At 30.5% G+C, this 26,990-nt stretch overlaps 1 protein-coding gene across 3 annotated transcripts in view; it reads right to left on the bottom strand.

Moving 5' to 3' along the window:
- ymp (yellow-emperor) overlaps positions 1–24,218 on the bottom strand; it is a 48,751-nt gene extending 24,533 nt beyond the window's left edge. Inside the window, exons 1-4 of one of the 3 annotated variants that reach the window (XM_036378157.2) lie at positions 24,095–24,218; positions 10,914–10,996; positions 10,821–10,854; positions 10,688–10,752 (exon numbers count right to left, since the gene is read on the bottom strand). In XM_036378157.2, the coding sequence (XP_036234050.2) occupies positions 10,688–10,752; positions 10,821–10,854; positions 10,914–10,988 (174 nt within the window). In that variant the 5' untranslated portion in view covers positions 10,989–10,996; positions 24,095–24,218. Of the gene's footprint in view, positions 1–10,687; positions 10,753–10,820; positions 10,855–10,913; positions 10,997–18,266; positions 18,411–24,094 lie in introns of those variants that run through there. The other 2 variants (XM_036378159.2, XM_036378158.2) reach the window with 2 other exon arrangements.
- Positions 24,219–26,990: the final 2,772 nt, after the last annotated feature.

The following is a 26,990-nucleotide window of genomic DNA, read 5'->3' as shown; positions in this document are numbered from 1 at the left end:
TAAATATGAAACAAATAAACAATTCGGTAAACAAAAAATATCAACGTAAAGTGTTGTGCAAACATATTGGCCTTCTCCACATGCAAACCTACTTATGGAAATGCATAAAATCTATTTAGAAAAAAACTTAAGGTAATGTCTAAATAAATGAAAATATTTATGTGCATAAGGCAGCAGAACAATTTGGAGTTAATTTCTGACTGAACGTAAAGTAACAACGAAAATTAAAAAAAAAAAAAAAAAAATGAACTTAGCTAAAGATTTAACAAATATAAAATTAACGGTTTACATTATATACATATATATACTTGTGAATATTACCGAAAATATTGTATACTCAAACTTAGAAATCGTATAAACAAAGGTCTTCCTGTATAGCAGTGTATACATTAGTGAATAGCGAGAAAAATAGATTTATCTAAATAAAATTATTAAAAAACGCAATTATTTTTGGACAAAAAATCGTAGACGGCATGAAAATTATTTAAATATTTGCTTTTAGCTTAAAATATAGAGTTATTTGCATAAATCTTGTTTTCACCACAGGTATATTAAGCTAGTAGGGAGTAACCAAAAGTATTACATATATATAATGTAAAAAACAAAAAAAAAATTTGTAGGCTTTCAGCTATAGTCAATAAACTCCCAAGACTGGTAGAACCTTTTTTAAGGATCAATCTAAATATCTAAACTATATTTTAACAAACTACTATAGTCTTTTTTTCCAACAAGAAAAGAGCTTTTGGTTTGGCATTTAGTGATATTTTTCATAGTTTAGAATTGAATTTTTTATTCGACATTTATTTTTTCTGTTGCCATATTTTCGAATTTTATTATTTTACTTCTCAATAAATTATGCTAAATAAAATAAATTTTCATTTACAAAAACACACATATAAAAATGACAGCAAGTATCTGTAAATATCGAGCAATCCAAAAAGTATTCAAAAATACATCTCTCTAATAGCCTTGTCAATTACTTGGTATTAACACTATGATGTAAACGCGCACTGAAGTGTAAACGCAGCATTATTTCGAAACAACACTGCGCGCCACAAATTCAACTAATCGACATTAATATCACACACACACTATATAAATAAATACATATACATATGCATATGTATCAAAATACAACCTATAACCATAACTAGATACACTTAAATAAAAATTTTACTATCTAAAAGTTTTGAACAGCGACAAATATACCTACACACATGCCTACAAACTCACATCATCAATACTGAGTGTGCTTAGTGTAAACTAGGCATTAACAGTCACGCAGTAAAACCTAAGAAAATACAATAATGAAAGCAATTCGTTTCTTGAAAATATACTTAAAATAAGTTAAAGTTTAATTTTGTTTAGGATTATTCGAATTTATATATTTGGAAAATACATACTATATAATGCATATAAGCTTTATAATTGGTTATTTGAAAAATGGTGTTTCTAAAATGCTTTAATTTCAGTTAAGCACTTTTCAATAATCAATTTGAAGAAATGTTGAATATATGTACATAAGTGTACTATGTATGGCTTATCATACACACATACGTATTTACATATGTAACTATTGATAAGTTAGATATAAGAGAGATATGTAAGGGCAAGAACAAAATTAAAAAAAGTAAGTAAAAAAATTATATATAAAATTATAATAAAAAAATTAAGCAAATAATGATATTTATCCTCCTTTGCAATTTCAATACCCAGGCAAATAATTACAACAAATTTGCACACTACAAGGTTTTTTGAAAAATGTACTTAAAATTTTCCGCAATGTAAAAAACCTCTTTGCTTAACCATTAGTTGATATCTTGAAGGAAAACAACCAGCAATGCGTCTCCTTCTTATTTGGTCTGTTAAAACTATATTGCTCCAAACTTATAATAAAAAAGTATTATACAAGTACATAAAAGCATATATACTCAAATATGTTAATTGTTTACACGATAAGCAGTATCAAATTTTAAATTATTATTATTAATTGAAAGCGAGAAGAAATAAATAAAAAGTAAAACACAGTTTTCGAAGGGCTTACAAAATTAATTTTACATATCACGAAAATTATATATCTATATTATTAAAATCAAAAACTGCATGATATGTGGGTAACATAAATAATTTATTACCCGACAAATAACTTTCATAATACTTAAAGAAGGCATAACTTCGTTTAAGAATATTTCTAAATAATCAAGAATTAAAGGTAAGTAATTTTCGAATCATTTGTTTGTTTACAACAATCAAAAGTCTACTGTTGTTTCAAGCCTCTCAGTTGCTTTGGTGTAAATGAGAAGTTAGTTAAGTATTCACAAATGCAGAAAATATGTATAGCAGGAAATTCGGTCTATTAGGTTCCACCGATTTGCCAAATATTGAAAAGTAGCGAATCGAACAAACTGTGGTATAAATTCAAATATACTGGCTCTGTTGAATCGAATAAACAACTGGTATAAATCCAAATATACTGGCACTCTTAATATGTAAAATATGCCAATTTTTTCAAAACTTAAATGGAATTTCAAAGCACAGTATAAACAGAAGATTAAATGAGCTGTAGGTACACTTTACTTTTTCCTTAGATACGATAATTCCTTCGGGCTATTCAAAGGGCAAATAGGTAGATGAGCGTTTTTATTAGGCATTGTTTTTTCAAACCAAAGTAATTTTATTATATTATTTTTTGCACATTTTCCCACTTCACAGATTAGTTTTTACCCATTATTGGCGGAGATAATTTCCATAAATCCTTTGTTGAATTTTCCTAGTAAGTCTTGTACAAAAAATTCATTTCAATGATATTGAAAAATATTTTTATAAATACTGATATAGCGCGGCATATGAGTTGCTTTCGTTTTACTGTTGAATAGTGGCGAATCGAACAAGTAACTGGTATAAATCAACTAGACTGGCCTAATCAATTAGAGTTCGAATACCAAGTGTTTATATCATATTATTGAGATATGCATGTATTATTTTCTAATTGTTAATATAGCTGTTGCTTTAACACGCCGAGCTACAACATAGCCAGCAACGAAGTCGTCAATCGAAGACGCCACAATGTGCGAAGAGATTATAAATATTTTCTATTATAAAGTAAAATCTGCATATAAAACTTAAGAAACACTATTATATAAAATTCTATTTAAGAATTTAAAAACAAAAATAATTTTGAAAATAATACTATATACTAATTTCCTTACCACATGTAATAAAAATCGGTACATTATATACAAGTACCCAGAAATATTATAACAAATTGAAATATTGTAGTAGAATTCTCAATACACACATGAACTTATATATGTAATTAAATTTTTACTGTTGTAGCATAAAGAGAACCTGCAAACTTGTACATTTGAGACTTTTTTTCGAAAACATTTTCTAGTTGCTTTATATCGCTGAACTCGTTTAAAAAGTTATTCAATGAAAAAAGTGTGTTAAATGATATACTCAACTGGTCTTTCCACTACATATAGAGTAGTTGCTATTTATATAAAATTAAGTTAGTATATATTTCTCAAAACATATACACTGATAAGCTATGAAAAATAATTTTTTTTAGATGACTATGAACCTTTAGTAGTTGAAGTAGCGTGCTAAAGATTTTTAAGCGCGTTAAATTTTTGGATTTTTTCACTTTTCAACTTTGTAAACGAGAAATTGTTAGTGTTTTTTTTTCAAACAATATAAACATTTCTGCACATACATATATATAATCGAAGTCATGTGCATTTCATATTTTTTTGCGTATATACACTTGTATATGTGAACAAAATTATAAAAAATTGAAATGAAAAAAAACTTTAAGTTGTTAAAAGTAGACATTATATATATATTTTCCAAATATGTATACAGACATTTGTATGTATTTGTATATACATACTTATGTATTACATAAAGCTTGTGATTTAGTGTATTTACTGTTTTTGATGTAAGTACAGTAATACACAATGTAACAATATATATAACTTTATATATATGCAACAAAACAAAAAATATCAAAAAACTAAAATAAAAAAAAAACCAAAAAGTAAATAAAAAAAATATATTTATAAAATAAAAATTAAATTTGAAATTTACATACATATTATATACTTAGTTTTGTAATGTAGTATTTATATATACACATACATATATACAAAACGAATATGTCCTTGCTATATATACAAAGGAACAAACAAAAAAGGGACATATTATTTAGCCTTAGTTACTTAGCATTAAGCCATAGCATGTGTTGATTACATACTTAAAATATATAATATATAGTATATATGTAAGTGTGTATTTATACATGTTGGTAATGTATATCCTTTCAACTCAATCGAATTATAAAATATGCGTCTATATATACGCATTTATATAAGAAAATGTTTAAAAGAATATATACATATATATTAAAATTGATTTCGTTCCTTTTCTAGCTATACAAGCATTCACATATACCTACATATATTAATGATGAACGAAGAATAAAGAATATATAATGCGGAACAGATTTGAATAAAATACATAACGGTGTTTATTTACTTGCAAACTAAAGTGCATATTAGCGAAGAAATATATATTTATAAACAGCAGGTAGTGTATGGCATGTACGCCTAATTTTATGCTAACCATTTTGTTAAACTGCATAAAAAGCATTGTAATAGTTAATAACTGTAAACGTAGCAAATGTTTAATGTGGAATTATATATATAAGTATATAGATATATGAATATGTGAAACTATAGCAAATCAAGTAAAAGTTGTATGTAGTGGTAGTAGAATATTAACAAAAAAGTTGTACTTAAAATAAATAAATAGTATTAGCAGTAAAAGTATGTGTAAAAGTAATATTTTAAACAACTGTTATGCAAATCTCATACAGAATTTAGCAAAATAATCATAAATTGTATGTAATTGCTGTAAATTACTCTTCTTTTCTTGAATTTAATTTAGTTACTCGTATTTTCCAGCATTTTTCAGTAGTAATGCAAAAGTAATTAGCAAAAATGTAATTAGCTTATAAGTAGTAGACGCTGGCATTATTTAAACACTTTATAGTAGCTAAACACTAGTTAGTGCTTACCTAAAACCATTTGGTAGTCAGAATATAAGATTTATTTCGCTAAAGCTATTATGCCATTTATTTTTCTAATTATTTTTTTTTTTATATAATTTTAACTGTTTTTCTAATATTTCAAATTAAAGCGTATTTGTACAGTAGTGTAGAATATTATGTTTTGTAATTTTGATCAATTTTTTATATGCTTTCACTGATCAATTTGTGTATTAATTAAAATAATTTTGATTTCCATACACTTGGTTTTTTTTTATTGTGATTCTTGCCATTAGTTCCATTATAAAGTAGTTCAAATATTGTAGTTAATAATATAGGGATTTCGATGATTTCAAATTAGCATTGAAGAGGTAAGTAAACTACAGGTTCAATGGCATATACCTATTGCCTAAAGTTTATTGTTCCAAAACTTCCGAGACTCACCTATTGGTATATAGAATTCTCCAGGTAAAAATGTATAGAGAGAAAGTTACTGTTTGTTGGGAGTTGTGTACTGTTGGCGTCATTAACGGTTAAAAGCGGTATTGGTGGAAGCATCATTGTTAACGGGTATTCCCAAATTTGATCATTAGCCGTATCTTGAAAAGAGAGCAGAAGCAAACAGAAAAATGGCGAATCGAAAATAGCTAAGTGCTGCACAGTGAACACTGACAAGCTTTGCACTCATGCTAGAGGCATCGAGAATGTGGCATTGTTCTTAAAAGCCAAAACGGCTCGACTCAGCTACTGGATGCCAACTAATGCTTAATATGAATTAACCTTTAACAGAGGTCCATTTAAATGTGACTCTAATAAATAGCGCAGCAGATAAAGAGTATAACTTGATACGTATGTATGTCAGGACATTATTCTGTATGAAACATTTCAGAAAGTAAGGCCTTAAGAGTTTTTCTTTTTCCATATTATAAAAATGTTAATAAGAATATTTCTTACATATCTAGAAATAATATCTACTCAGTGTAAGAAAATTGTAGATATTTGACTATTCGCTAATAGTTCTTAAAAAAATTCTTTTTTCAGTAGGTATAGGGTATTTGAGCAACTACTTGGCTTAATAATCTAAACTAAACTTCTGAAATATCTCAATATATGCATATAGAATCGGAAAAATATATGGAAATAAAAGTGTTAAAAAAATCCCATTCAAAATTATGAAAACTTTGTAAGAAAAGATAATAACCCAAAGCCACGACAGTAAAAGTAACATGTGATGAAAAAATAACAACAGTATACAATTTAGCAAAACTAATAAACTAAAGACTCCAGACAATATTCGTTGAGGAACAAAAAAATTTGAATTAAAAAAACTGATTATAAGAGGTACTCATAGCAAATTACTTAAAAAAAAAAAAATGATACATAAATACATACCATATAACATATATTTAGCTTATCAATGAATATTAAAACAAAACACGTAACATCTTGTAGATAATAAAAAAAAGCATTTGACTATATAAAAATGAGTAAAAAGGCATTAAAGCGGGCTCTTAACGATTTCTTATTTGAAAATTGGTATCTTCAATGAAAACTATATCAGTGTCAGCAGTTTACAATATACCTAGATGTATCCATATAATAATATAAAGGTGTATCTATTTGTATTTCTATAAATTTCTACGCCTCAAATATTTACTTGTCTGCAAGTAGTAAAGAAAAAAACTAAAGAAGTCATAGGAAGGCACTTAATTGCTGGATAAGGTCAATGTAAGTGTGTCTAAAATGCGTAAAAAGAGAAGTCTTAGGAAACTCTCGACTAATAACCCATTAAACAAGTTAATTAAGAAGAGTAGGGAAATATAGATGAATACATAAACATTTGTAAGTTAATTACATCATATACACATACATATGCATATAGGTATAAATGTATATAGTATGTGTATATTCGAAAAGGGATTGTTATTAGTATTGATTTATTTCTCTAAAAATTCTGACAGCCAGCACCTGGTTAAGAGAGAGTTCAAAATACCATGCTTTTTTTCTCGCTTATAAAGGTTTCTCACTAAAACGAAAATACGTTGATTTTACGTTTAAACATTATAAGTTGTTGTAAGAGCTTTACTGTTCGTTGCAAATGATATTTATGAACTGCAGGGAGAATGACAACTAAGTTAATACAGTTAAATATTATTTCCTTGAATTACAAAAAAACAACATAGTTCCTGATTCCAGAAAAAAAGAATGAGTCCAACATAGGATAATTGTCGCTTTAGTAAATACAAAAGATTCTCTCAGTTATAGAGGCCAGAGTGGAAAAAACGACTGTCACTTATGGAGGTTTTTGTTTCACACTCATAGAGATTTTTGAGAGATGCAAGTTCGGGACCTGAGAATTATTCACACTTATAGAGTTTTATCGCCAGTTTTATCGAGTTTACCCAGTTCTCTCTTACTCAGGTTTGACTGTATTAATAAATTTCGTGTCCTTTATAGATTGTTATAAATATAGGTGGCAACCTTCACTAAAATATTTTCAAATAACATTTCCAATTTGAGTTATTTAAAAAAAAAATAAACTAACAAAATTTCTTTTCTCATTTTCAAACAAGTGGCAACCTTGTCAAAAGTATTTTTAACTGATATTTTTAGTTTGACTTCTGTTTAATTATTTTAAAATTTTTTAACTAACAAATTTTTTTTTATCAAACAGGTGGCAACCTTCTAATTTAATTATAAGTGCTATATATAATATACATACATACAATATTATATACAACTAATTGTATCTAAATACATATAGTATATATAATTATATACATATGTATATATATAGATACATATATATATACTTTCACACATGAATACATACATATGTATGTTATAAGAGTAGTGCACTTCTCTCCAAATAAACTAGAATCTATTGAGAAAGCGCTTTGTATTCATTAAACAATCATGTAATGTAAAGATAAAATCATTAAGAATTCTAACTAAATATCTAATTAAATAAATATATATGTATATTGTGTTATCAACAACATGCATTTTATTTATTTGCGGTAGTTTGCTTTATCAAGTAATAATAATATATTAACGATTTTAGTTTTAATTTAATTAATATTTTTAATTTTTTTATAACAAAAATTACTTTAATTGCTCTTAGCTTCCGTAGTGAATAGATGCATTTTTATTTAATGCTTAGTAAAATTTTAGTAGCTAGCACAAAGCTTTATAGATACATATTTTTATTAGATTTTTCTCAACCTCTATATGTTTAGTAGCTAAAAGAAACAGTATTCGTACTTTTATACTATATAACTGCAAATGTAAATAAGAAGAAAATCATCTAAACATCTTTCGGAATTTTAGTTTAGATTTTTTATTTTTTATATTACATGCAATCTCTTTCAGAATACATATGGTTTTTGATCCTGACGACGGAGAAATAAATAATAATAATTTTTTAAAAAGTCTTTGATGAAATTTACTTTTTTATAACATTTGCTAAATCTCTAAAAATCCATCATTAGCGGCGACCAGAAATAAATAAGGCCAGAGCTTACAAGGACCCCAGTTTATTTATGGCTTTTGCAAACGTAACTGTCATATTAGGTCTAAACTTTCTGGTTCGTCGTTGTAACTTCAAAACCCTCATAAATACTAACAAGAAGTATGTGTTATTTATGACCAGAATATACATACATATATGTTTTTAGATCCTAATGAGAGAGAAAAATAAAAAATATATTTCTCTCAAAAGTTCTTGCTGAGGTTCATTAAAATTAAATATTTTTTTAATTTTCCAAAATTTTTGTATAATTTTTTTACATTTCACCCGATATACATACATGTAACGCTCGATAAATTTCTAAACATATATCATGTCAGGCAACCACAAATGAACAAGGACAGGTCTTACAATGGTTCAAGCTTCTTTATGGAGTTTATAAGCGAAATTCTAACGTTTGCCTAGTATAATTAACTTTTCTAGATCTAAACACTTTTGGTTCGTCGTTATAACTTCAAAACCATCATAAATCCTAACAAGTCTTATTTTTAATTTATGTCTATTTTGAAGCGCAGATAAACATCGTTTTTCGTCTTTAAAAAAATTTGTATCTTATGAAATGCTGAAACATACTTACTTGACAAAAATTACAAGGTAAGTAAAAAAAAATTGGTTGAAGACGATCTTGTACCTTATTATTAATAGTATTTTCGTACCCATACGAAACATGTGGGTACTCCTTGAAACTGAATATACATAATGTAGTGCCTAAGGTATTCGTAGATACCAGTAGGTACCATATCAAATGATCATATTCATTTCATTTAAGCGAAAACATATGTCACTTGCTAAGTATCCAGTGAGTGCAATGGAGACGGAGATATAGAGGGAGCTTAGAGATCCAAACAAATATATGCATATTTAATACAATATGTCTTCTTTACTACGATTCAAGTCTTACTCTCCAGCGAATCGAACAAACTATACTACATATATGCTCAAACAAATGGGCAGCACTTGTGCTGCCACCCTGCGTTAGATATACATGTCTTCTGACACATGCGCTATAGTGGTTTGATTTTTTCTTAGTGGAGAAGTTTAAAAAATGTTGCTGTAACACTTTATATTTGTTTTCTATAAATTACTAAAATTTATTTTAAGCCAAGAAAAAAATAAGTGTACTTTCATTTGTCATTTGAACCATTCAAAATAGTAAAACTGATCTTAAATATGCAAAAGAAAACTTGGTGGCATTAAAGACAGCGGCTATACCACTTTAATAAGATATCCGCATACTTTTTTTTACGAATTCAATTCGATAACTTTGTTGTTGCTTCTAAATGTAATTTTTTGACAATCGAGCAGAGAAATGGCGAATCGTAGACAGCTAGTGTAAGTTGTATACATATTCTTCTGAAATGTGTGGTTCGAGAGTTCTATCTTATTTTGATATAGTGACAATATTCTCTGATATCTTATTTTGATATAGTGACAATATTCTCTGATATATGTATATTTTAAAAATTCTAAAATATTTAATATTAATGTTTAGAATGTACAATACATATATAGAAAGGTTTAGTACTCTGTGTAAAGTTCCAATTAGGTCAAATATGTTATTGAAGCATGAGTTTGAGGATTTAGGTATTAGAACGCTTTACTATGCAGAATGAAAATGTTCAAGTAACGGTTTCAGGTCGGTAACACTATTCCGCACTGTATTTTTCAAAGTATGTAATACGAAATTACTAATAAATCCAGAAAAAATATTTCAAATAACAACGAACAGCTCATTTGCGTGATTACCTTTTAGTCATAAATTCTTAACTTAACGTCTGTTAATAATAAAATGATGCACTTGTAACAACTAAGTTACATACATATACATCATACTGTGAATATCAATAAATACATTAGTATGTACATATTTTTGCTTTCCAAGTGACGCACCCTGTCTTCACAATTCGTTGTGTGGGTATAAGTCTATTAGTATTTCTCATTTCTAATAAATTTTTTAAAATTATAAAACAATTGTTAATCTGGCTTTCTTATTACCCTCATAATATGCCATTAATGTTAATAAGTTTCGTAAATTTTTTATGACTAAACACTTAAAAGCCGCCATAATTATTTGTTCTTTTGCTTATTAACGAGTATATTACAAAACTTACCTCCCAGTAACGCTTAATAATCGTCGGACTGAACAACGATGGTTTATTCAGAGGGGTTCTGGGTTCTGCAAAATTTAATATTTATTTTTTTTGTAATTATTTATTTTTAAAACCTACGTCTTAGAATACTTACTGAGGCTGTGTTGTAACTGTGTGCGCATTACCATCTGGAACATGTTTTTTATGTTTAATTTTTTTCACAATGAGTACATATATTTTTACATACCGGGTTCGGTCGCACTACCAACTGGCGCAGCATGGCTTTGGACATCAATTTGTTAAAGAGTGGACGGTAAGACATGTTTAAATCTGAAATAAAAATATGAGATTATCAATATAAATATAATAGAATTACATATGAAAAAGCTGTTGGGAAAGTTAGTGCCGCACACGTTAACAATTCGACAAAAACCGGGATCGAAAACAAATTTCTCTGCATAATTTGGAGCGTTTTAAGCAGAATAAAACCGATTTCTTGCATCCTTTTGTAACTATGGATGAGACTTGGATCTACCACCATGATTCTAAATTGAAACAAGAACGTTTACAGTGGACTGAAACTGGTTGTTCAGCTCCAAAGCAGGTGAAGTCACAACGTTCAGCAAAGACGGTTATGACATCAGTTCTTTGGAATGGCTAGAGATTATAATGAATAAAAAAATATATTTCGTACCAAAAACGTAATTTTTTAATTTCGAGCGCAGAAATTTTTTAACCAATCTGTATACATAGTCAATATATGGTATACATATATGGTATACAAGAAAAAATTGGGGGAGTTGCACGCTACTTTACAAATTATAAAAGAAAGTCGTCCACCGCTGTAGTGAGTGCTGTTTCCACCGTTACTCAAAATAAATCATAAATAAATAAAGTTGTTAATCAGACTTTGAAACAGGATTTCGAAGTTTGCTAAAAAATTAGATGATTTTTGAACCAAATTATATTATATATTTCATACATAAGAAACTGGAGGGTGTTTATAAAGAGAATTCGAAATTTCACCTTAGGTTTGCCACTTTTGTCTTGTAATAGGTTAAAAAAATATAAATGAATGTTTTCAAAAAAGGTACTCATTAAATACCTGAAACATTTCAAAATTATATTTTATATGAAACCAACCTTTACAAAAAATATGTGCAGTAGTATATTTTCTTAATATTTATAAATTTAAATGAGATTCTTCTACTTCTCAATAACTATACTTACTTATGCGACATACATACCTTTATATTGAAGCGCATTGAAACATATTATTAGGAACTGTAGAAGTTAAACCCCGAAAAAAAATATGAAGTATGGTAAAGAGAGTCATGTTTGAAACAATTGTCTACCGATTTCTACAGTGTAGGGTATAGGGATTTATAGTTGAAAAAACAGATAAAGCAAAAGACAGAGTAAAGGTATAACAGCAAAAGATCAAGCACCAATTCATTTTAGTCGGACGCAATTCGTTACTGAGAGAAAAACATGTTTCTGTTAATAAATAATGGAAAACTGTTTTCAAATTATTGCATTGTAATCGGTCCTTGACCAAGTCTGTGCAAAGTTTCAAGCTGATCAGACTTGTGGAAACCAGTGAAAATTGATTCCATTACATACATACATACAACCAAAGCTAATATAAGCGTGGAAAAAAACTTTAATGTTCCTGTTTTGAAATTAGTAAAATTTGGTTATTTCTGTAGTTTCTGGAAGGGCATATCCTCTAACCTTGATTGCTAGTTTCAGCTAATGAGTTGAACAAGTAAAATCAATTTGCTTATCACTTTATAAAATTCACTTGACGCTTAACAGCAGCTAATATCCGTTGAATGACATCACTATTTGTTCAACTATTTAATATTTTTGTTTCCAAAGAAATGATCATGCATAAATAACCATATACCATATACAAGTATGATTTACTTATTTTGTTTTTGCGCTTAGTCTGCAGCTAATTATAGCCACTTTAGTTGTTTTTATTCACATATTAATAAAGCTATATTGATTTTCCGATAATGATAACGTTATGATGGCTTAATTGCCATAAATGCAATTTATGAGTGAACTCACGCCAACTCAAATATATTATAGTAGCACCCAATGCCCTTCGAGCGGTTGTGTTTATTTCACTTTGTTGCTTTTTCATATTCTCTGTTCCATTAATAAGAAAATTCTAAATAATTGGATATATTAAAACTTTTGTATGTGTTAAGTGAACATTATTCTAATAAAGTTAAAAATTGTTCATTAAACGCATAGAGAGTTGGCTTGTGGTAATGCGAAATACAAGTTTACATTATGCTCGGGAATTTCTTTGAAAATTAAGCACTAATATCAAGAAAGCCGAAGCTATAATACCCTTCATAGGTTGAAGTTCTCTTGGAAGAACTTGATTTGGATCGATCAGTTTGTATGACAGCTATATGATATAGTGATCCAATCTAAACAATTTCTTTCGGAGATTTCTTGTGGCCTTAGATAATAATCCGTGCCAATTTTCGTGAAGGTATCTCGTCAAATAAAAGAGTTTTCCATACAAAAATGATAGATACATGCTATATGAGTAGTCCAATATCGGCGGTTCCAGCCAATGAGCAGCTTCTTGTGGAGAAAAGTTCGTATGCAAAGTTTCAGAGCGATATCTCAAAACCTGAGGCTATACAGACAAAACCGGAGACAGACTAACGGACATGGTTAAATTGAAACAGCCGTTCAGGTTATAACAAATGGTGGAATATAAAAATGAGTAGTTTTATTTCATTTCTCAACAACAGTTCGTTAATTGAACAAAGTGTTGTGGAGAATTATGGCATTTTCAGCCGACGTGTGATTTATGAAAACATGACATGATGCTTAGAGACATTCATCAATTGGATTTACAGCTATTTCCAATGTGCATTAATACTGTTACGATAGATGAGGCTGGAGTCGAGATAGGCGAGTGTTTTCAAATCCTCTTGGAGCTTATTTGTTATTTCCCACTTTGTAACTTCAAAGAAATTTGCCCCTTATGAGCATAATAAATTTGCATTGTTCTAGATGAATTAACTGTTAATTGTATACTATTTGTATTTTTGTGTATAACACGAAACAAATCAATAAATGTGCTGTTTATATATTACGTACACATATACATATATACTAAAGCTGAAGTATTTTAAGACCACAAAGAATTGTGAATGTTTTGACCAAAATTTTGAAAACATTTTATACCTGACAACTTATGAAAGCACAATTAAAATTTTATTGATAGATAGTGTGTACGCATGTGTTAAGCTAGGTATTCTTAGCCTAGATCATACCATAACATACATGCATTTCGTAAAAAGTCAGAAAAGTAAAGTATACGAAAGTATAGGTATACAAATATATTCATGGAATGTTGTCTGTTGATAATTAATTCTCTACAAAAAAGAGAAAGAGCGGAGCAATGCCAGCGTATCTCTATAATGTCAGACATTTTTCAGGAAGGTTAACCTCTATATATTATTTCTTATGATTAATGATTAGTGTATTTATATTTGTATGCTATTAAATAAATATCCTTTGAACTAGCTCAGATAACAATTGGCCTATGAGTCTTCCGGTTCCACATTAACTTTTTATATATAATACTAGGCGAGCGAGCGAAGCGAGCGTCCCGGAGCGCACGGTCCGCTCCCCGCCGAGCGCGAGCTAGCTCGCTCTTATGTTAGTTGATTCTCGACAGCAGCAGAAAACTTTTATATATAATAGAGATATATCCTCAGTATCAGTATTAAGTTCGGCGTTGTCCGGGTCCTTTTTCGCGTTTTTACTAAAGTGAACTGTTTTGCCGAACCAAATTTAAAAAACCAAAAACAGTTTTTAATGTTTTTTTGACTAGGTCGATCTCAGACTATAATTGTTATACATATATTATTTTTTACTGCATGGAATGTATCAAAATCGTAGGGCCAAAAGTAAATACTCTATCAAGTTTTCTATTGTAGGTAGTAACATCTTCTACGAAGCAGGCGATTTGGTTGGGGTCGAAGCGCTTTGGCGATATGCGATGGTCTTTTTGCTCCAAGTGTGATCACGAATATCAGCTTGATTACCTAAGCTAACTATGGAAGTGACAGTTTTTGAATATTATAGAGTAAATTTTTACTAATTCCAAGAGTAGTATAAGTCAACTTAAAACTTTAAAACGTTACTTGAAGACTGTTTACTTAGCAATAATTTAGCCTAAACATTCAATATGTATTGCCCTGAAGTATTCGAGGATAAGTAGAATAAGGATGATTTTGCAATTAAATTGAAATTTATCGGCTTTATAAATGCTGAAATGTTTATTTAACAATGGAATACCAAAATTTGCATATGCTAGTACAAAACTCATGTATATATATATATCAATGTACATATGCACGTTTGTATATAGATGCAAATAAAGAAAATAAATATTATTTTTACATACTACAAGCTGGCATATTTTATGTGTGTATAATTGCATGTAGACATGGCATATGGTGGACTAACTATTTGTAACGCTCCAACACCCATGGCATACGGCTGATGCGGAATGATGACAACTTACGAATTAAAGTAAATTAATTAAATTGGTTTTAATTCCAATAAGCGATTATTAATAAAAAAAAAGGAATTGAAGAAGCTACCTCAAAACTGTTATAAAAAACTTTTTATAATGTAAGTCTTTCCAAGGTAAGTAATCTGATGGATTCTGGCAACAATGTTGTGGCCATAACAACTACTACGTGCGTCCTGGGTTAAAATCCCAAATGAGTCTAAATCTAAAATATTCTTGCGGAAAATAATAGTAAAGCAAAAACCATTAACGGTTAGACTAAATACATAAAGCAGTGGTAAGCGTAAAATTATCGCAACACTTTAATGCGTAAGTCGATAAACCAAACGGTACTGATAACAAAATTAGAGAATTAGACAATCAGGTCTATGCATAAACATGTAAAATTATAGTTCAAAAGTTAACCGCTTTGAATAGATAAAAATCTAACATAAGCAAAAAAAGCGTTAACTTCGGTTGTGTCGAAGTTATAATACCCTTCACAGGTGCATTTTTTATGGCATAGAATAGAAATAAACAGAACTTTATCTTGATTTTGGTCCGTTAGTGTGGCAGCTATATGCTAGGTATAGTGGTCCGATCTGAACAATATATTTTGGTATTGCCTTGTAAAACCTACCTAGGGTTGCCTTGGATAATAGTCCATGCCAAATTTCGTGAAGAAAATTTTTCCACAAAAAAAGTTTTTTATACAAGGACTAGGTTTTGTTCGGTCAGTTTTTAGGATAAAAAAATATGCACTAAGATAGAATGCCTGAAAATATATTATACAAAAATGTGACCATACAAAAATGTACATACAACGATTTCATAGTAACACGCAACTTTTATGGCTGCCTTAAGCTTCACCTTGCCAATTTCCTTTACCCTTTCACATTTATAATATAGTCCGCTCTGACAACACCGACAGCTGTTTGGGTGTACATATATACAATATTTATTTATAAACATGATACCCTTATCTGCACTCAAATGTAAAGTCAACACACTATAATGAAGTCTCATTTATTTGTATATCCTTTGTCAAATTGATTACTGGAATATTAACACTCTTTTGGCATTTCAGAAGAATATCAATGCTCAAATAAATATTAGATTAATCAGTAAATACCAAATATTTAAAAGGCATTCTGAACCTTGTTTTGCCTTTCAGCTCTGAATTACAAACTTTTCTAGTAGATGTGTACATATGTTTATATAATATTATATGTATAGATTAGCCAACTTCGAAACTTGTTATCATATTTATTGGCACTCGGCCGATATAGCTCTGTGCGCGACTACTACTTTGTTTATCAAGTTTTCAAATCTTTAATGAGCCAAAATTAAACATTTTTAAATTTCTGTTTCTATGCGGGGCATCTCTAAATTTAAAGCCTTTGATAAAAATTCAATTAGTGCTCAAATATTGGAAATAGTTTGGATAATTTGAATCAATCTCTAATTACTAGTATCTGGTTATTTTGAAATCTGGAATAAAGTCGATATGCTGATAAATGTAAATGTATACTTTACTTAGTGTACACTACACTTTACCTAAGTCAAACAGACCTCCAAGTAAACAAATATTAAGAGAGCAAGCTACGAGAATGCCAGAGAGCTAAGGAAAAACTATCAATCAAACCTATTTTGTAAACAAAACCGACGTGGATGCATTTTGTTAGCATTCGCTAAAGTGACGTCAGCGAAAGAGCTGATCATAAGTTGAACCCTTAGCTGGAAGATGTTGCCTTGTGGATTGCTTTAACTCGTAGCTTGAAACACAAAAATGTATACGTAATTGTAGATATCAAGACCGTAGTCACAGTTTTTATACACATAACATGGTATAATAAATTTTCCACGATGTTTGTAATACCCATAAGGCAACGTCGGAGTCCCTATTAAGTAAATAATCAGCGTGGAGAGTCGACTCGATTTAGCCCGGTCCGTCTGTATATATCTCTCAGTTTTTGAGATGTCGATCTGAAATCGTGCACACGCCTTTTCTCACCAAGAAAATGCTCAGTTATCGGAACCGCAGATATTGGTCCACTACAGCATATAGCTGCCATACAAACTGAACGATTGGAAAAAGTGCTTGATGAATTTTGTTTTGAAATTGCGAAAGTTTTGAAACAACTGTGTTAATAAAAAGCTAAATATAATTACTAGTTGGTTATTGAATTTTATTTCTTATACATATCTGCACAATAACCCAAAACCATTTCATATATTATTCCTTACTGATATTAAATATTTATTAAATGGTAGTATTAGAAGATTTAATTACAAAAAATTAAAATGTTATGAAATAAGTTATTTATATTACATATTTATTTGTATATTGATTTCTATTATTTAAATTAATTTAAGAAACTCAAATTAATATATTCTATATTTTTGCTTAAGAGCACACATTAGAGTAGAGTTTGTTTCATTATATATATAATTTAAGATTTATTATCTGAATATCAGTAAATTTTTATGCGTAATATTCTCTTTGTTATTGAACATTTCTAAAATATATTTCATTTATCAAATATGACTGATTGATACATACACTTTAAATTTGCTTTCTTTCAAAATCTTCCCACCACTCTTTCTAAAAATAACACAAAAACTCAATTACTCCAACCACTGCTTTATAGAAACAATTTAATTTTCGTTTTGAAGAACATGTCTCCATACAGTGCTACACTCATTCCACACTTATTTTCCACCCATTCCGTCTGCCCTTAAATAAGGTTAACGGCGCAAACGAAACTCATAGTAGTAAAATAATATAATTACTAGCTTTATATAGATAATATTGTATTATGCCAGCAAAAACGAAACATTTTATGAAAACGTTAAACTTATGCGGGGCAACAGGTCGCCATGGATAGGCTTTGAAATTACACAATTTAGTTTTTTAGGAATATTTTGAAAACACTGTACACACACACACACAAATCGAATTCAATACAATTTTTCCCGCTCATTTTGTTGGCACTGACAACTCGCAGAAACTAAAAGAAATTTAATACTAAAAACATTAAGCACCTTTTGTGACAATGTTGACTTTGAAGAGTTAAAAAATTAATTACTATTTGCTTAATATTTAATATAGTAATGCTTGTAAATGTAGTTCACAAAACTTTGCACAATTACGCTGTTGGGCTGTCTTCAGAAGACTAAACACAGCAATGACAGCAACCAATAAGGAAAACTCGCTTTCAGCCGCCTCGACAACGCGGCGTATGCTTAACCGCTACAATGGCACACACGCACGCACGCACACATATACATATATAAATGGCGAACGGACTTTTTGTGTGTTTTTGGGATGAAGGCGGTTGATATGCACCCTCACCTTAACAGCATTGTTGTTGGCAGTTGCCGCCTGCTGACTAGCGTTAGCTGATTACATAAGGTGGGAGGACGTACGTTTCGACACGTTCAAGCGCTCAACAAAACGTGCTGTTGGCCGGCCATCGACTGCGGAAGTGTGTGGCAGATACTTTAATTTTAATATTTTTTCAAAAATAGTGCAGTTAATTAATTTATTAAAGCAAAAAATTAATAAAAAAAAATTGCATGCAAAGTTCACACATGCCTTGATCAATAAACATGTGTAAACATATATTCAACATGAGCTCATAATTAAGTACATACACATACATATAGTAAATTAGTATGTACATATGTAAGTATGTCTGTTTGTCACTATGAATTCATTCATAAAATTCTAAATTTATTTTGAAACATTTTCCACGCAAAGCGTAAGAGCTGACTAATGTAAAAAGGCCTGCGAGAGTAGCGCTCTATCCAACAGTGATAGTCATATTCACAAACAACAACAACAAACAGTGTTTTTCTTATCACAGTGACTGCTGGCAATAACATAACGATTAGTATGCGAAATGTGCGAAGCAACAACACCATGCCATGTGGGCAGCACCGAAAGCACAGCTAGTGAGCGCATAATGAAAGCTACTTGTATGACAAAATTAAAAAAAAAAATACGTCTGTATATTAAGCCATAAACAAATTGATGACAAACGCTCCGCTTTTTTTCTTTTTCCGCAAAAACTGCGTCATCGGCGGGAATTCTCTTCTTCGCTTATAGCACTTAATACAAACACAGTGGCGTAGGGTAAAAAAAATAGTAAGTAGGTAATCAAATTTTCATAATTTTTGTATTAACTTTTTTGTGTCAATAAAATAAACAATTTATTGAAGAAAGCTTTTGGTGAACGCATTACCTCGCGTCGTGTCCTACAAGATCGTGTGATTTAACACCGCTGGACTATATTTTGTGAAGTTATGTTAAGTCGCTTGTCTACGCAGAAAAACCTGAAGCGCTAGATTCATTAGAAGATAGTATACAATACAACGCGTTATTGCTGACATACGGCTGCAATTGCTGCTAAGAGTGGTAGAAAAGTGTGTCTCTCGTCTGGAATTAATACGGACCAGCTGTGGCGGCCACTTTTAAAAAATATGGTGGATTTTTACCAAATAATGGCACATACTTTTCTTAATAATAAAGCTAAATTCTTAACCATAACTATAAATTATATGCGTTTTATATCTTCTTGAAAACTATAAATCTAAAAAAACACCATAGCCGATTTTTCTGCCATTAAATTTGATGAAATACTGAATCCCATGCGTAAGGGACACAATTGAAAACAGTCATTAACGTTTTGAATGCTATCGCTTATGATTATTATTGATTAAGAAATACTTTCATACATATGCCAAAACCTTTATACATATAAGCAAAATACACTTGAAATAGTCACATTTGTGGTGCTGTACTTACAAGTTACTTATACGCCCCACCAACTCTATGAATATATGAGGTTTTGATATGATATGATTTACGTTTTTGTATTTATATTTAAGCGATAATTGTAATTATATTTTCTGAATAACAAGTTGTCAGTATTTTGATAATTAGTTCGATCACATAACATTCAAATATACATACATACATACATACTTATTTATTTTTCTGTCACTATTTATAAATTGGGGAAAGAGAATACTAAAACAATCAACAACAAAGAGTAGTAATGGGTAGTTCGGCACTGTAATATTAGTTTTTCGGTCTTATAGGTAAGAGAGTCGTTTTTTGTATATATATCAATTTATCATAACGAAACCGAGGTAAAGTACCTCGAACCCAAATAAACATAAATGAAATAAAAGTCAACTTTAAATAAAATATAATACTAAACAAATCACACCCCAAAAAAATAACACAAAATAATATACTTATAAATAAAATTCTAGCATATTCAGCTATAAAAATTAAAGCAACAGCTTTTTGCAGGATTGCGTTTAAAAAATATTACGGAATACTTATATAATATAATAAAAATAAAAATTAAAATAAAAGTAGTAAACGTTAGATAACTGAAGTATAGTTATTCTTCCAAATGATTTATATTTCATATACATATATAAATAAAGTTATATGCCTTCTCTAATTGTTTTACCTAACATAAAAAACTTCGTAATCATTTTTATAATCATAGCGCTCGTTTCTAATATTAAACAAGAAAAAGCCTTAACTTTGGTTGCACGGAAGCTATAATATCCTTCACCAATTTCAAATTCTCTCCTCTTTCCTAAAGAGAACTTTTCTAATCGGTCAGCAGCTCCATTTATTCTATAGTGATCCGATCTGAAGAATTTCTTGGATATTGTCCCATTGGCTTAGACAATAATCCATACCATATTTCCTTAGTGAGCAAATGAGCAGCATCTTGGTGAGAAAAATTGCAGATCTATATTTTAAAAAATGAGAGACTATTTCGCATATATACAGACAGACGCACAGCCAGACGGACATGGCTAAATAGGCTCAGCTCGTTGCGCTGATTAATTATATCAAGTTTATATATGTTTTATAGGATATAAGACATTTACTTCTGCGTGTTACAAACATCGTGGCAAACTTAATATACCCTGTTTAGGGTATAAAAAGTGAGGTGAGCAAACTTCAGCATATTAAATTTTTTTCTACAGCTCATAAACAAATACATCCCTTAAGCGACTTAAAATTTATTGCTAATTATATGCATGTTCAGCACTCATTTGCATATGTGTATGAACAATTTCATTCAAAATCATTTTCAGTCAAATTCTAAGAAAGAGAATTTGTGGATACTTCAATAATTAAATTAATATTAAAAAATCGTTTTTAAATCGATATTTTATACCTTTGAAAATAGCATACTAAAATTTTAAATCGATATCCCAAATAGTTTTAGCGGTTTAGTCCAATCAGCTCCATCAGTTATCTTTAATCGCGTTTTCAAAACCACATTTTTTTAATTTGCTTTAGCACTTATTCGGAGACAAATGATCCCATTAAAATTAATTTTTTTTTACAGGATTTGTATATACACAATGATCCATACAATACTCAAAAACAATCTACCAGTTTTAATTGGATCAAAAAATTACGAAAATTTTGGGTAAATTCAAATTTTTTAAAACGGTGATATTTTGAGAATTTTTGTTCCTTTTTTCAACTGTAGGCAATTGTATGAACAACAACCTTTTTACTTTAATTTGTTTTAGGTTTCAAACACGGAGAAGGCCGGAATCACTGCAGCAGTAGAGCACATTGTTTTAGGTTGTTACACTAGTTGTGCACCTTAAAGTGGCATAACCGATTGATATATATCTACTCTATCTAGTCTCTTTTATTTATACCAGCCGCATGTTCGATTTGCTACTCTTCCAAGGTCTGGCGAAACGAAGACAGTTATGTTAGTACATATTTTATCAACTTATGACTTTGGCGGGCCACAGTGCCGCTTTTTATGAATTTCAACTGACACAGCACGCCACTGTGTTCATCGTCAAATAAGCGCGCGCCCAACCAGCCAAGCTGGAGATGTGTTAATATTGCGGTAGAGAGGCAAATATGGCTGTTTGTTTAAGATTGAAGCAAGCAGAAATAGCAACGAAGTAAATATCGAAATCATACAACTCAATAAAAACAATATTGAGAACAGCAACATGCGAAAAATAAATTACAACATTTTTGTAAATACTGGAAAATCGTGTAAACAATTTACATTCTATTTATACAATACAAGCGAATACACAAATGCATAGACTTTTCATTTTTACAGCATTGATAGACTTTGCTATTGTTTTTAGTAATAAGCATGTTTGTAAGTGCAAATGTACACATGCTAAGTACATAAATATAATATGTATACGAGTATGATAAGCTTGCCGGTCACTCGTTTTCAAAATGTACTCAGGCAGGCAATCGGTAATTCACGTGAACTGAACAAACTGAAATTCCTATGAAAGTTTCAAGCGGTACGACTGCTTTCGCAAATTGTGGAGGCATACGCGCGGAATTCACAAGAATTTTTTGTATGACATACATATGCAAGCATGTGTTTCAACGTATGGATTTGCATATATATGCATGTGTGTGTGTGTGTAAACGCATCGTTTGGGCAGTCAACGCGCTTGCGATCACGTATGCATTGGCAATAGTTTAGGAGAGAAGTGGACGCCGTCGCGAGAGTGGTAATTTCAAAAGAAATAGCAGTAAATTGTACAACAACACATTCATATATGTACATATGTTTCTATATATAGTATACACATACACACATACATATGTATGTACTTATATTTGTATTATAAATAAAGTCTCCGGAAATATAAAATACCGATAATACTGACCGATTAAGTGCGAAGAAAATTGTTGTTGCTAATATAAGGCGCTCGATTGGCAACAAGTGCTGGACGCTTTGGGGTTTGGGGGTAAAGCAGTGGATTAGACGTCACGAAGTGTTTGCTGAAAAATGCCTGGTGATATTTGTTGGCTTGTTCTAAGTATAGTATTAAGTAAGCAAGTATTTACATTAACATCAACAACAAAAAATGTTAAATTTGGCTGCGCCAACGCAATAATGCCCTTCACAGATGCATTTTTTTATAGTATAATAGGGTATAAAGAGTTATTTATCCTGATTTTGATCGCTCAGTTTGTATGGCAGCTATGTACATATATACTATAGTTGTCCAATATCGGCGGTTCAAGCAAATGAGAAACTTTTTGGTGAGGATAGGGCGTGTTCAAAATTGCATTGATATCTTTTATAGTGTCTCCGACGTTCAGGGTATAAGAAGCAAGAGACTAGAAGTCGCTAGACTTCGATTAGCTTGTACACACAAAAGACCTTCAAATGTCCTTTTACATTTATGTATGTATATACACATGCCTAACGACCCACAGAGTAACGGTAAAAAAGTACGTTGTACCTATATATGTACATATGTATACACATATGTGTGAAGCGAAGGCGACAAACATAAAAGTAGCACAATGGTAATAGGAAATATCCTCGTAATGACGGTCGTAAAAAAGCTCAACAATAAACAAAGCATTGCTTGGATTTTCTAAGTAAAGCTATTACACATACACTTCTACTCATTCAATTCGTATACACACACACACACATGCTAAATAGAAATTTTTGTATACATTTGAAATATTCTAGCTGATTCAACGTTGTATCGTGCGATATACATGCTGTTATACATGCTTACAACAACAAATTAAATTTGTATAATATACACGATTAAAATCCAACCAGTCATTGTTGATGCTAAGAACAGCCACTTTCCTACGTCACACATAAGCTCATCAAAGTTCGCACACCATCTTGATGAAGTCACAAATTCGCGGTGTGTGTATGTGCTTTCACTTAACAGCTGTTTGTTTGGGAGCTTTCAGCCGTTGAGCTTTTTCCGAACTACCAACCAGCATTGCCAGTTGTATATTTTCTCACAAATTTGTGAGAAACAAATTTTTTTGAAAAACACTACTACTTTCCACTTACCTACAATTTTCTTAGTTGTTTATCACCAATTGTCTGTGTATATGTACTCGTACTCCTAGTTGCGAAAAAAGACTTAGAATTTTCGTTAACACAAAAATTTTTATTAAGCATCCACAGTTCAAATTTTATATAATAATATTGAAAAAGTTTCGTTTTGATTTCGAAAATGTCAGTTTTTCAAAGGTAACGTATATATTTGGCTTAAATTTGCGATTAAAAGTGATTTTGCTGTGCAGTTATTTTATAGAAAGTGTTTGTAAAGCAAATCCTTATCCGCACATATCGGTATACGGTTGCATGAACTGATGAAAGCGAATATAAAATTCTTTAATGATGGAAATGCTTAAAAAAGCGAAAGTAATGGAATATTTTCCTGAACATTTCAACGGATGTGCATACACTGGTCAAAAAAAGTATTCGACATGTGTATCTTTATACCCTGAATAGGGTACATTGAGTTTGCCACGAAGTTTGTAACACCCACAAGTAAACATCAGAGGACCTATAAAATATATATTTATATATAAATGATCAGCATGAAGAACTGCGTCGATTTAGCCATGTCCGTTAGTATATACGCGAACTAATCGCTAATTTTTCGAGATATCGATCTGAAATTTTGCTCACGTTCTTTTCTGTTGAAAAAGCTGCCGATTTGTCGGAACTGCCGATATCGGATCACTATATCATTTAGCTTCCATACAAACTGAAGGATCAAGCTTAAGTACTTGTATGGAAAGCTTTCTTATTTGAACAGTTATATTCAACAAATTTGGCTTGGATTATTGTCAAAGGCAAAGGTGCAATCTCCGAAGAAATTATTCAGATCGTATCACTATTGCCATAAAAATTGAACGATCGGAATAAAGTGATTGTATGGAACATCTTTTCCTTTAGAGAGATATGTTATCTTCATGAAATTTAGAATTATTTATTATCCAAGACAACGCTGCAGTCTCATATCGGTATTTTACTGGAGATCCCGTCAGTGCCGTTCCCGACATTTCGTTCAACCGCCAAGGTGTTAAATGGTTACAACAGAACCCTGCAGCAAGAATAAAAGCATACAAAAACTAACACTTATTATGACAAATTTTAGTGAGCGACTAATATTAATGGGTTCAATACACTTATTCTCTAAAAAAAAAACACGGTTTTTTGAACATTTTCAAGCTATTGTGTAGCTTCTATAACATTATTATTATTTCGGTAAATAGCTACCCCACCTTTTGGAACAGTATCTCGTTTGACTTGAACAATATAATTGAAATTAGGTATTTCAATCGGACTCTCAATGGTAATAAATTTCCACTTATATTATATTAGCTGGCGATTTCAACATCAACTTCGCTGATAAAATATCAGAGCGATTGACAACTTTTCTTTCGGAAAAATTTAAAATGAATAATGATCCACAAGAATCCACAACAAAATATTCACGCGGTATTTTCCAAATATTTAGAGGATATTATTATTTAGTCTCAAACTTATGTTTCTTATTTCAGTTACCATAAAGCAGCACCCGAGTGTCACACGTACTTGTCATCATTTTGAGATAATCGCGTCTTAAGTTGTGGTACGTACTTCAGGGCATATGAGAGGAGCGCGCTGTTGACAGTGGTAACTTTGGCTTTAGTGCTCAGAACTTTATGGAATTTGGAAGAATTAATTTCAAAAGGATATACTTTGGCAAACGTAATATAAAAATATTCGATATTTTCGACAACTTTCAAGTCAGGAAAACGCGTGTATTTTGTAAATTTTTTTTTAAAAGCCATTTTATTTAATAAAAAAATGAAAGAAAGTGTATTTACAGAATTTAATGTACGTTACTAATTGGCCATTAATTTTGAAAAATTTTGGATTGAAACATGTGCCAGGCGGTGTGGAAGATTTTTCTGCTTCAAATTATCTCTGAACCAAAAATCTAAAAAATAAAATATTATTACTATAGATGAGTACAGGTAATGATCGAAGGATAAGTCAAAATTTAAATTTTTGACAATATGGCGGCTTTCAAAAAAAGTATTTTTTATGAAAAAGTTTATACATATGAGTGTATTAAAAAATTATTATCGAAAATATAATTTCTTCGATTATTATCTGATGAGTATGGTATACCTATGAAGGTCGAGTGTAAATTTTAAGTCACAGTCCAACAGTCCAACAACAAACGTGGTGCGGGTAGTACTTCTTATAAGTAGTATATTTATTATGAATATATAACGTGTGTTTTTTTAGACGATGGTTTACAATGAGGTACTACTTTTTTCGGAGGTGGTACTTTTGACAGCTGTAACTTGATTTATAGTATGGAGTGTCATTTCATAATGAACAGACTTATTACGGAATTACGATTGCAAATTGTCCAAATTTATCACCAAAATAATGGTTCGGTTCGCTCGTTGCGACCAATATTCGGTCGACTTAATTGCCCAACAGAGTCGGTAATTCGAGCAACTGTGGTTCGGCTTCGCACTACGTTTATTCTAGTGGATAATTTGTAACTTCAAAAATACGTCGTGCAGTGTATCGAAGAAGACCTGAAGGAGTCCATTCGCCATCGCGCACAACAGTTGGAGCTGTGCCCATCCACTTTATGGAAAGTTTTGCGGTCTTACAAAGTCAAACTCTTGCAAAAATTGAAGTCGAACGACCATCAAGCGCTTCGCTCGTTCGGTGAATGGGTCCAAAACGATATGGCCACCGATCCAAAATTTCACAGGGAAAATTTGTTCAGGGATGATGCTCACTTTTTATTGAATTGATGCGTTAATAAACAAAATTGTCGCATTTGGAGTGATGACAATCCAAAAGCCATTCGTGAGATCCCTTTACATCCTCAAAAACACCAAACAGTGTGTGAGATATGGGTAGAGGGATCATTGGTTCATAT

Source organism: Bactrocera oleae, chromosome 2, assembly GCF_042242935.1.
Source record: "Bactrocera oleae isolate idBacOlea1 chromosome 2, idBacOlea1, whole genome shotgun sequence".
NCBI lineage: Eukaryota > Metazoa > Arthropoda > Insecta > Diptera > Tephritidae > Bactrocera > Bactrocera oleae.
The sequence above is the reverse complement of the archived record's forward strand: the minus strand, read 5'-3'. Positions and strand labels throughout refer to the sequence as shown.